This window comes from Quercus suber, unplaced genomic scaffold (genome assembly GCF_002906115.3).
Source record: "Quercus suber isolate HL8 unplaced genomic scaffold, Cork oak 2.0 scaffold_737, whole genome shotgun sequence".
NCBI lineage: Eukaryota > Viridiplantae > Streptophyta > Magnoliopsida > Fagales > Fagaceae > Quercus > Quercus suber.
This window is the reverse complement of record NW_027070176.1, coordinates 264,164-276,592: the sequence shown is the minus strand read 5'-3', so window position 1 is coordinate 276,592 and position 12,429 is coordinate 264,164. Positions and strand designations below refer to the sequence as shown.

Here is a 12,429-nt window from a genome sequence, read left to right as displayed (position 1 = left end):
TGTGAGTGAAGGAAAATGTATCGAAAAAGACAAGAATAGAGTCAAAGACAAGAAGACCAGCCATCCTCTCTTTTCTCTCTCTCTCTCTCTCTCTCTCTCTCTCATACACACACACACACACAAAGGAGGTCCCCTCCAATCCGTTTTCCACTCCACCTATCAACCAACAAACATAATCCTTCTCTCTCTCTCTCTCTCTCTCTCTCTCTCTCTCTCTCTCTCTCTCTCATACTTCATATTCATATTCTAAGCAAACCCCACAAACCATCACAATCATCATCACCATTACCACCCTATAAAGCCTTCTCTCTATTCGTCATACATATAAACATAATATACATAGACACAACTTTCTTTGTGGATCCCATCTTATAAGGAGAAAAGTCTTACAAGGCCTTCCTCACCATTTTTTTCCCATTGGAAATTGAGCAATGAGGAAGCCTGATCAGATGGGAAAAGAGAGAATGAACAGTGCCAATAATAAGAGTAAGCTTAGGAAGGGTTTGTGGTCACCTGAGGAAGATGAGAAGCTGATGAGGTACATGCTAACCAATGGACAAGGATGTTGGAGTGATATTGCTAGAAATGCTGGCCTTCAAAGGTGTGGGAAAAGTTGTAGGCTTCGATGGATCAATTATCTCAGACCTGACCTCAAGCGTGGTGCATTCTCTCCCCAAGAGGAAGAGCTTATCATCCATTTGCATGCAATTCTTGGCAACAGGTTCTCTCTCTCTCTCTCTCTCTCTCTCTCACACACACACACACACACACACAAACAAATATAGTGTACAAATATTGCAGGTGATTTCTTAGAATGAAACACTTTTTGAACTTATTCTCTATCTCTTCTTTCACTTAAGGAATTAGTACCATATGTAAGTAGGCTGAAATATACTTATTTGAATTTTTCCTCCTAATTAAGAAAGTTGTCTAAGTTTAATTTTGTCTTCCAAAGTCTAAAAATATCAGTTTTTCTTAAAATTTTAAAATATATTAATTTCGTCATTCTATTTGTTTGTTGTGAAATTTATCTAAGCCATCTAAACTTTTTTTACGTGTCACATTAGTATCTGTTTATCTTGTCTGTTATTCTTTTATAGACAAACGGATAGAAAGACAAAGTTAACAATTCAAAAAATTTGTTAAGAACAAAATTTTAACCTTTTAAATTTGGAGATGAAAAACAAACCTGGATTAAATTTAAGGGTCCAAATGTATATTTCAAGTTTTCAACCTTCGTAAATAATATTTATCCATTTTTGTATGACCAATATAACAAGGAAAATTAACTCCAAATGCAGTAGTGATTAGTTAGAGACTAAATCATATGGTTTTTTTTATTATTATTATCGAAAAAAAAAAAAAAAAAAACAGAAAGTACTTGGTTATTTGTATATCATATACAAGAGAAGTTTAAAATTTTAATATTCCATTCAATTGTATTTCTAATATTTGTCAAAAAAATAAAATCAAACAGTGCGCAACTGTTCAACTATGAAACTGTACATACAAACCAATAAATTAACAAATATGTTTTTCTTTTTGAAAAGTGTACCTTACACTTCATAATTGAATATTTATATTTCTTAGCATGCACTCTTACTCTTAGAGTACTCATTATCATCAAGATCCAATTTATTTTATGGTTTTTATGTATCACCTACACAAACTCCCAACAAGATTAGACCACTCCCAAATTTTGTAAAACTTACAATTCCATTAACTTTTTTAGTAGCCTTGTAATTTTCATCAACTTATAATAATTGCAAGCCACACAACATATGTAGCCATGAGAGCTGCATCACATCGCCAAATTTATTTTTTCATCTTGAGTGCTATGAAGCTTATATCTAACTATAACAAGATCCTCGTGTGAAATTTAAGAGTATTGCAGTGGTCAATTAGTTTTACTTTTACTAAAGAATACTAGCTCAAGTCCTATAAAATAAAATGCAGTGGAAATTTAGTAAAATAGATCTTGATTTGGGGTTCTCTGACTGGTACCAACCAATATGCTGAGAAACGGGCTTTGAAGCTACTCAAAAATCATGCAATGCATATCATGATTATGAGGCAGTACAGAGAATCCGGGGGTTCTTTAGAAGAATCTACAACTTGCAATAAAAGTGTGCCTCTTATCATTAAATATTTGAACAATATCCGAACAGAGATATTGAGTAGGTATGACCTTAAAGTTTCCGAGTAAAAATGCTCACAAACCCATTCAAAGAGAGTTGTACAATCAATTGCTGTGAACAGATGTGAAGAAGTAGCTTCTTATTTGCAAAGGATGGCATTCAACCATAGGTGAGTGAGTTTACAAGCACCAAAATCAAATAGGAAAAAAACTCGTCCTTTAAACATCAGAGGAAATTCATGTTAAACACCTTTTACAGGTTGCCAAGGTTTGCTGGCTCCCTCAAGAACCTTTCCATCTGGCGTGCTCTGGTCTTGATGGACATATCAAAGACCTTTTGCCCAAATTCAACCACAAGCCCACCAAGTATGCTGGGATCGATCTGACAGACGTAAAAAAGAATAGTTATTGCTTCAATTCTAAAAGAATTAGTGCATGAAAATAACAAAACATCATGGAGGATATGCTACGTACCTTTTGTTCGACCTTAACCTTCTTCCCCCGTCCAATAATATCTTGAAGTGTTTCTTTAAGTTCTTTCTCCTCTTCTGGTGGAAGGGCCTGGACGGAAGAAAAATAACAACAATTAGAACAGAATGCACAATTCTTAAAACTAAAAAAAGTATATGACTATCAAATAGACCCATAAGTGGGAGCGGCTCCTCTCCTGTTTCAAAGTCTCCAGTTCTCTCCTGTTTTTTTTTTTACAGATTAAAGACACGTGGAAACTAAATAATCTAAGGGTCATAACCATGGTTTTAAAAACCGGTACAGTGAAAAAACCGGTTGAGGAGCTAATTACCAGTTTTCTGGTCGAACCGGTGACGTCATAAATAATTTAATTATTATTTATTTAAATTATATAAATAATTAATAATTTTTTAATTATATATATAAAAAAATATATATTAACAAGTGTGTGTGTAAAAGTAAACCAAGTGTAAAATAAAAAAGTCACTCAGTCATCTCTCCCTACTCTCTCGACACTGTGCTTTCTCAATATCAAAGTTTCCCTTCCACAAACCAAACCTCCAGCCTCCAATCCACTCCCAGATGCCACTCATCACCGGCCACCGATCCGCTCATCGGCGCCACTCATCACTGATTGCATCTACACCGCCATCAGCACCACCCACTGATTCACCCCCCTGAGTTTTTTTCTTTTTTCTTTTTTCTTTTGTCCTTTTTCTTTCTGTTATCCTCCATCGTCGTCGGCCCCACTGTTTCTTGGCCACCTCCACCGTCGTTGATTCGCAATATCAAAGTCTGGATTTTTTTTTTTTTTTTCCTTTATTGTTGCGTGGCTTTATCGATTTGGGTTTTTGGATGGTTTATGGGTCATGGGTGGCTGGGTTTGTGGGTTGTGGTGGATGGTTGGGATGTTTTGTGGGTCTTGGTGGTGGCTAAGTTGTGGGTTTTGGGTGGGTAGTTGAAATGGTTTGTGGGTAGAGCAGACTAGGAGTGAGCTCAAAGGGCGAGGGCGTGCCGTTGTGTGTGAGGCGGAGACAGGGGCGTCATGTGTGCCGCTGTGCGTGAGGCAGAGAGAACAGAGTGAGGTAGAGAGAAAAGAGTGAGGTAGAGAGTAGAGACTGGAGAGAGCCTGAGTTGAGTTGAGCGGCCTTGAGAGCTTGAGGTGAGTGAGAGAGTGAGGCAAATGAGAAGAGGAGGTGTGAATCGTAAGGTGAGAGTGAGATGGTTGATGAGAAGAGCGAGTCGAAGAGGACTTTAGGTTAGTTTTGAGGAGCAGAAAAAACGATGTAGTTTTGAGGAGCAAAAAACTCTAAAACAACGTAGTTTAGTTTGAGGAGCAAAACCGGTTTGACCGCATCGGTTTCCGGTTCTTAGGTTGAACTGGCCGATTTTTACTATTCACCAATTTTTAGGCCATTTTCGATTTTATACCATAACCGGAACGAATTGAAGGCCGGTTCTTGGTTGAACCGGTCAGACCAGCCGGTCCAGTCCGGTTTTTAAAACTATGGTCATAACATAGACACTTCAAATACAATTTTCATCTAATTTTTTTTTTCCTCTGTCTTTCTCCGCCCCTTTCTCCTTTTCCTTTGTCTCTCTTACATGAATCACCAAACTACTGTACAAACGAAGGCAAAAGAAGAAGACGAAGGAGAGGAAGAAGAACTGAGATCAATCTGGTGGCTTTTTGAGTGAAAAGAATCGGCCAGGATTTAGGCATAGAAGAAGAAGGCGGAGAAGGAGAGGAAGAAGAACTGAGATCAATTGGGCCTCTCTTCTGTGTTGTTTTGATCTTCTCCACCATGATTGGGACTCTAGCTAGCTAGCTAAAGTTTTGATTTAGGCTTTTTTTTTTTTTTTTTTTTTAAGGAAAAACAAAATCTAATTCTAGGGTTAATGGGGATTTAGAGCAAAATTTGCAGAAATTCCAAAGATTCTGTCCACACTTGCTAGAGCCAAGGAATTTACCTTGTAACCTCCTTCTTCGTTTGCACAGTGACTTGGTGACTTAGTGAGAGAGACAGAGGAAGAGAGAGGGGCAAAGAAGAGAGAAAGAAAAATAATGCTATGAAATTGTTTAGACCCTCAAATTGTTTAGTTTCCACGTGTTTTTAATCTTAAAAAAAAAAAAGGGGGGAGAGAACTGGAGACTTTTGAAACAGGACAGGAGCCGCTCCCCATATAAGTCAAGGGTAACCCACATATTTGATTATTGGTAAACTAGATGAGCATGAAAACTAGCTGAACCATCTAATCTTGCTTTAAAACCTACAAAGTGGTACTTTAAATGTTGATTTACATTTAACTTTTTCCTGGGCTTCAAATGAACAAACTTTTTTGTTGGCTTTTTAGGGTGTGTTTGTTTTGACAGAAAAAGGTTTCAGGAAATCATTTTACACCCCTCTATGTGTTTGGTAAGCACAGAAAATTAGGTCAAACGGAAATCAATTTCCACGTTGACAGTAAAATATCCCTCTTGGCCCGTAAAACCAATTCAGGTTGTATTTTACCTTCAAAGGATTTCCACCCCAGGAAATTAGAAAAGAGAGAGAGAGAAACAGCAAGCTACCCATCGCGCCAGAAGCACCGACGAGTCGCACCAGAAGCACTGGCAAGTCGCACCCCAGCGCCGTCGAGATCGCGCCACCAGAAGCACCACCGAGATCGCACCCTAGCACCGGCGAGTCGCACCCTAGCACCGACGAGATCAAACCCACTCAACCTCACCGCCATGCTCCACCATTGCATGTCTCCGATCCACCACCGCCATCACCACCCCCGCCATCATCCAAGCTACCCTCCTCCATGAGCTCTGATCCACATCCAAGCTACCCATCTACCCACATAACCCAATCCCCATTTCGGCGAACCCACACCCACCTTGCTCGATCCATACCCACCCGATCTAGCTGCCGCCATCCTCCGTTGGTAGGGGTGTCCAGGCAAACCGGCAACCCGCCGAACCCGTCCGACCCGCCGCCGTCCGACCCGCCACCACCTGATCCGACGACTCCGGCGGTTGGAATCAGTTTCTGACTATGCTAACCCGACACCCAGCGGGTTGGTTATCAGTTTTTCAGTTCAAAAACCATGAAACCCGACCCAAATCGAAGTCCATTCAATATCCGACCATTTTTTCCAGATTTTGGTCATTTTTTCCCAGATTCTGGCTATTTTTTCCAGATTCAGGCCCCTTTTTTCTAGATTCCGGCCCTTTTTTCACTTAAATTCATCGATTTCTGGCACAATAAACACCGGATTTGGCCAAACCAGTGATTTATCATCACGATTTGGCAAAAATCTCGCCAAATCTGACGGGATCTCACCGGATCTTGGATGGATCTGGCAAGATCTCGTCGGATCTGGCAAGATCTCGTCGCGTTTCAAAGGATTCCGATGAGATCGGTTTCACCCGAAATCGACCACTACCCGCCAGCGACCCGAACCGACGAATCCATTACTGTTACAGGTTGAGAAACCACCCACCCGAACTGTTACGGGTCGGTTGCGGGTTGGGCAAAAACCCGACCCGCCCGACCCATGGACAGCCCTATCCATTGGTACCGATCTCTCTCTTTCCCAATTTGGCCGCCGCTGTCCTCCATTGATACCGATCTCTCTCTTTCCCAATCTATCCCTCACTCTTTCTTCCTCCTCTCATTGAGTATATTATGTATATATTGTGAATAAAATTTGTTTGGTTGTGTTAAGGGTATATTTTGAAATTTTCTAGTATAAAATTTGTTTGGAAGCTGAGAAAATGGCTAAGAAAATGTGAAGCATTTGTAGGAAAGTAGCATTTTCAGAATATTACCAAACACCGAAAATCGTTTTTCGGACTATTTTTCATTGCAGAACCAAACACCTAGGTTTCATATTTCATTTTCTTTACGGGAATTCATTTTCCCCTGCATTTATTTTACACTCGAAATTCAATTTACATCGAACTAAACGCAGCCTTAGACTATGTTTGTGCTTAGTGGCATATATTTTGTTCACAGCTGGTCCCAAACCTAAAAAATGGAATAAGGGTGAGCAAGTTGACAGCCAATGTAAAATTTAGTCACTTTAATATAAATGGATCGCTTAAAGATGACGACGATCCTTATTGATGAGAAGATGGGGGATGGTCACCTAAGATTGTTTGGTTATGTGCAAAGGAGGAATTAAAGTACTAGTGAGGAAGAGTGAGTAGATTTAAGTCGAAGGAATGAAAAAAGGAGTAAGACTTACAATAATATTAGTAGTAGTAGAAAATGACATGTCAATTAAGGAAGTATCACAAACTGAAAGTATGACTTCAAATATAATAGAATGGCAGAAAAAGAATACATGCAGCCAATTCTAATTAGTCTATTGAGAATCCATAACCGATCCAAAATTTTGGAACCAAGGCTTGGTTGTTGTTGTTATAGTTGTTTTTGGGTTGAAATTCTTTTTAAGGAATATGGATTTTTACCTTCTCACCCCTTTATTTTTTGTTCATTTCATATATTTTTACATACTTCTTTGCTTTAATTGGCCCTCTACCTAATGCACTAAAATCTTGTGCATTTATCTATAAAACTTGGCTTTCAAAGGAACGATGCTCATTGGGGATAAAACAAAGACCAAACAGCACCACCACCCCAGCAACAAACAGCACAAGCATATAACACCATCACCACCCCAGATACCATACATTACAAGGGCATTACAAGATTCTGAGATTCATATGTACTTCCCTCTTCTTTTCTTTCTTTTTTTTTTTTTTTTTTTTTTTTTTTGCCAATAAGTTCATATGGACTTCCCTTTTCTTTTTTGTGCAGAAAACAAAGAAGCTAAAAAGGCTAAGTACCCGATGGTAATTATGTTAGTTTTCTTGTGGTAATTATGCAAGGTATAAAACAGTGTTTTATATACTCCTGGTAATAGAAATGTTGCCATCGAAGGGAGGAACTTACAATGACGGTAGTCACAATAGCTTTGACTTCTCCCTTATATGCCATGGTCAAATCCCCAAATCTCTTGGCAATGCTGTCTATGTTCCTTAGCCTCCCATTCTCAGCCAACACAACTATAAGAAAGTAAAAAGAATTAGACTAAATACAAGCATTAAAAGACTTTTATCCAAAAAGAATGCAATTAAGCAACAGGAAAAGGAAATTAAATAAAAATAAACCTGAGTAGCAATGAATCAAGAAAATTGATAATATATTGAATATGATAAACCTCTCCATGGTCAGTGACACAGCAAACATCATAGTATTTCAGTGTCAGAATCTTGCAAAATATGCACTAAAATTATGCATCAACATAATCCACAAAATCAATAAAAGTTATTAAGCTCAACCACATAAAGAGAACACCAACAACACCCTTTCCCCATGACAACAATGGTAACTAAAGACGAGATATATGCAGCAGAGAAGTCACAAGCCCATTGCATTAAACATTTCACTTGAAGTATCAAGTAAAAGACTTTCTTTTATTGGCTGTACAAGTAAATGACTTTTTAGATGTACCAATCAATGACACTGGAATAATGATGATGTATAAGGTGGCATTCCCAGACAAAAGCGAGTAAATATGGGGTTCGAACCCTCTATATAGGATGATTAAGATAACAATAGATACGCATCAGTACTCCAGAATATAGGAAGTATACAAGAAGGAACTCCAGGTGAGGGGTTGAGGCTGGGGCAGAAGACAGCAAAATAGAAAAAAAACCTAAAGCTCAGACCATCCTCTTTTTTTTTTTTTTTTTTTGATAAGAGAAATCTAGATTGCAAAAGCTACTTTATGCAAAACAAGACAAATAGTAGAAGGGCAAAAGAAAAAAGAAAAAAGAGATAAATGAGCTTGATGAGTTTGACCAAAAATATCCTCAAATGTGTGACTATNTTTTTTTTTTTTTTTGATAGGTAAGAAAGTAATATTATTAATAGAAAAGAATAAAAGATACAGAGAGTTCACGGTAGTGAACAAAGAACAAAACTTTCCTAAAATTAACAATTTTCCTAATGGCACCCAATAACATAACTCTTTCTTTTTTCCTAACAAAATTAATAAATAAAATTTTTTTAAAAAAATGAGAACTTTAGAATGTAACCATACATAATAAAGGTCAACAAAATGGGCCATCAATGAATGATGTAATGTCTCGTATGGAGATTTCAGAGTAGAAATTGCAGTAATAAAAGAAAACAAGTTCTTACACTGCCCAATTCTGAAAAATTAAAAATGATTAAATACATTCCTGATTCTCAGATATTTCATGCAGTGAGTAAAGCAAGTGAATATGCTTTCATATTGATATTTGACATATTCAGAAACCGAGAAGTCAACATAGCAATTCAGAGGGTTATGGTGTTGGGTCAGAGGTAGATCTCCTAGATTTTCTGGGCAGATTATTAATGGCTTAATTTTTGTGCTGCTTGTTTGTCTATTTTTAGTTTGAGTGTCCTCAGTATACTCCCTGTCTCGGGCTAACTTTACTTACTGATCCAAAGAAACATAACAATTCAGATAATGTCAGAAAAGAGAAGAATTCAACTTCTTCAATCATAAATTCCTTTGCTAAGGACCTTAGAATGTAATTTTAATTTAAAAAAAAAAAAAAACCCACTTAGCCCCTATTCTAATACCATTATCTTACCAGTCAAACTAAATTTCCCCCATCTTTCAGAACCTTAAACTTCAAAAGCAATAGATACAAATTTCATTTCTCTTATCTTTTCCTTCACTTTCTCTATAACGAAACACAGTAAACTGCAGTTTCTCCATTACAAATACTTCAAAGAATTAAACCACTAATCTAATTCTGAAACCACAAACACACAATATAACAATCGCCTAATTTATCAATTCTCATCAATAACAAATTCATTAAAACTTAGCTCCATTTCACCCATTTCAACCAACCCCCCAAAAAATAAAATTTTACCATTTCTCTGATTACATCAAAAGGCAGAACATCCAAATTTTATTCATTAAACTAAAAGTAGCCAATCAAAAAAAAAAAAAAAAAAAAGTCAATCAATATAACATTCGCCTAGTTTTTTTATTCTCATCAATAACAAATTCAATCAATATTAGCTTCATTTCATTATTCAAATACCCCAAACAATAAAAAATGCCATTTCGCTAATTACATCAAAAGGCAAAACACCCAACTTTCATTTCTCTTATCTTCGCCTTCACTTTCTCCATAACCAAACACAGTAAACTGCAGTTTCTCCATTACAAATCCTTCAAAGAATTCAACCAATAATCTAACTCTAAAACTACAACACACAATACAACAATCCCCTAATTTATCAATCCTCATCAATACAAATTCACTGAAACTTAGCTCCATTTCACCCATTTCAAACAACCCCCCAAAAAATAAAATTTTACCATTTTTCTAATTACATCAAAACACAGAACATCCAAAATTTTTATGCATTAAACTTAAAATAGCCAATCAAATCAAAAACTAAAAATAGTCAATCAATATAACAATCGCCTAATTTTTCTATTCTCATCAATAACAAAATCATTAAATCTTAGCTTCATTTCACTATTCAAATACCCCAAAAAATCATTAAAAAAAAAAAACCATTTCTCTAATTACATCAAAAGGCAAAACACCCAACTTTCATTTCTCTCATGTTCCCCTAAAATTTCTCAACATCCAAACAGGGACCAAACCAAAACCACATTACAAATTCTCGAAATAATAACAATATAATCAGCTCAGCTCAAAGTCAAATCCTATCTTTGAAAAATCAAAACTTTTTTCATTTCCCCAATTAAATTTCAAAACTTTCCTCCGATTTTCTCGGAAACCAAACAAGCGCGTAACCAAATCAAAACCAGAGCAAATTAGCAAAACGAGACCGTTTTAGTTTAGAGACGAAGAAAGCACCTGAGAGTCGGTGAGAGCGAGCGCGGATCGGTGAGCTGAGAGGGAATCGGAGCGCAGAGCCTTTGTGAAGAGAGAGAGACTCGATCTGATTCGTCCAGCCATTGCCATTTCTGCGATTAAACCCTAATTTCTCTGATTCCTTTTGGCTTTGTGAGAGAGAGAGAGAGAGAGAGAGAGAGAGTGTGTGTTAAAATCACTGAAGGATGACTAGTGTGTCTGTGCTACGTCACTGTTTAAATCTTCACACGTGTATGTGAGTAAAACTGTGCGTAAATAAATTACTTTACTAAACTAGATAGGAATAAATATAATGTAATACATTCGGATGGCTTAGTTGGTAATATACTGAGCTAACTAGCAAATTTAGGACTTGGGTTCGAGCCTCAACACTAGTTGTGTTTTGGTACTCTTTATATCTCATTTTCATCCTAAACGGTACAAAGAATAATAAGTGAGTTTCTCACAGACTGAAAGTATAAGGTCTCGCAGAGGTATGGGTGTCCACGGGTTGGGTCGGTTCAAGGGCTTGACCTAAAACCGACTCGATCCTATCGAGTTGTAGGACAACGAACTTGTCGCTGGCTGTGAAAACCACGAGTCAAGTCGGATTGGGCTCTGGTAAACGGTGGTCGAATCTAACTTCAACCAAAAAACACAAATCAAGAACCAAACTTGGTACAAATTTCACAAATCTGAAAGAACAAATCTATACTGACGAAAAAATTTACAAAACCAAACACCAATAGCCCACAAATCCAAAGAACACAAACAGCTAAACCCCAGTAGCTCACAAATCCAAAGAACATAAACAAAAATAGAAAGAGATGATGGCAGATTTGAAGTATCAAGTGATTGAAATGAAGAAAGAAAATGACTAAAAGTCAAACCTAAGGGAGGTATTTACAGATCAATGATGGGCGATAGAGGAGATTTGCAGATCGGCAATGGGTGATAGAGATTTGCAGATTGGCGATGGGCTGGAGGTGTTAGCTATTAAGTGTTAAGAGATCGAGAGATCTTAGAGATTGAGAGAGAACAAGAGGACTAAGAAACAAATGGTGATGACTGAGGAGTGTAAGGCTCACAATTGGGTCAGGTGGATCGGGTTTTGGAAGGGAAGACACACCACTCAACCTGCCGAAATCAGGTTGTGAAGGCAAGGACCCACCATCGATTGCCAAGTAGTCAGGTCTGATGACGGACAGTTCAAGTCTGGTTGGATTGGCCAGGCAGGTTGGGTATACAGTTTTGTTGGACAGTCCTATGCACGGGAGTAGGTAGGGTGCCACTATGGTCACACCTAGGTAGGTAAGCCACAACAATCGCCCCCCTTTACTCCTAAAAATCCTAATAGGAACTTAAAATGAACAAGAATACTCTACTCTCTTTTTTTCTTTAGTCATTTATTCATTTTTTTTTTACATTGAATTTTTTTTTTCTTAACAAATTTTTAAGTAAGGTATATTCTTAGCAAGTGGTCATCTGAGTCCTATACTAACATAGAGAATTAAGTAAACAAGAAAAAATTCATTAAACTTTGTTGAATTTACTTTTACCTCTTCCTCTTTCCACTTGTTTTTGTCTTAGATCAATGATCCATCACATTATCACCCCTGTGAATGCTATGTCAATGAGTCTTAAGATGAACACTCAACTAACTATGTCTAAATTCTATTAGAACTGCCGTCTTAGACTAGTTTTTATTTAGGAACAACTTATTTAGTTTTTTGTCAAAAATATGCTAAAGTGTGTTTATTATATATATATATATATATATTTGTTGATACAATGATAAAGTATACTTGTACTTTGAAAAAGTGAGAATTTTTTTTTTTTTAAATGTGATTTTAGAAAGCTACACATAAAAACTAAAAACGGAGTTTGATAGTTTTAGCCAAACATACAAGAATTCGTAAAATTAAAAACG

The 12,429-nt window shown here is 37.0% G+C and overlaps 1 protein-coding gene across 1 annotated transcript; it reads right to left on the bottom strand.

The window, feature by feature from the left end:
* Nucleotides 1–2,246: 2,246 nt before the first annotated feature.
* LOC112038778 (ATP synthase subunit O, mitochondrial) lies at nucleotides 2,247–10,690 on the bottom strand. Its single transcript, XM_065766734.1, has 5 exons — nucleotides 10,485–10,690; nucleotides 7,823–7,888; nucleotides 7,555–7,692; nucleotides 2,612–2,698; nucleotides 2,247–2,519 (listed from the first exon to the last, which is right to left on the bottom strand). The coding sequence occupies exons 1-5, from the start codon at nucleotides 10,608–10,610 to the stop codon at nucleotides 2,391–2,393; spliced, it is 546 nt and encodes a 181-aa protein (XP_065622806.1). The 5' UTR covers nucleotides 10,611–10,690; the 3' UTR covers nucleotides 2,247–2,390.
* Between the last annotated feature and the right edge of the window lie 1,739 nt (nucleotides 10,691–12,429).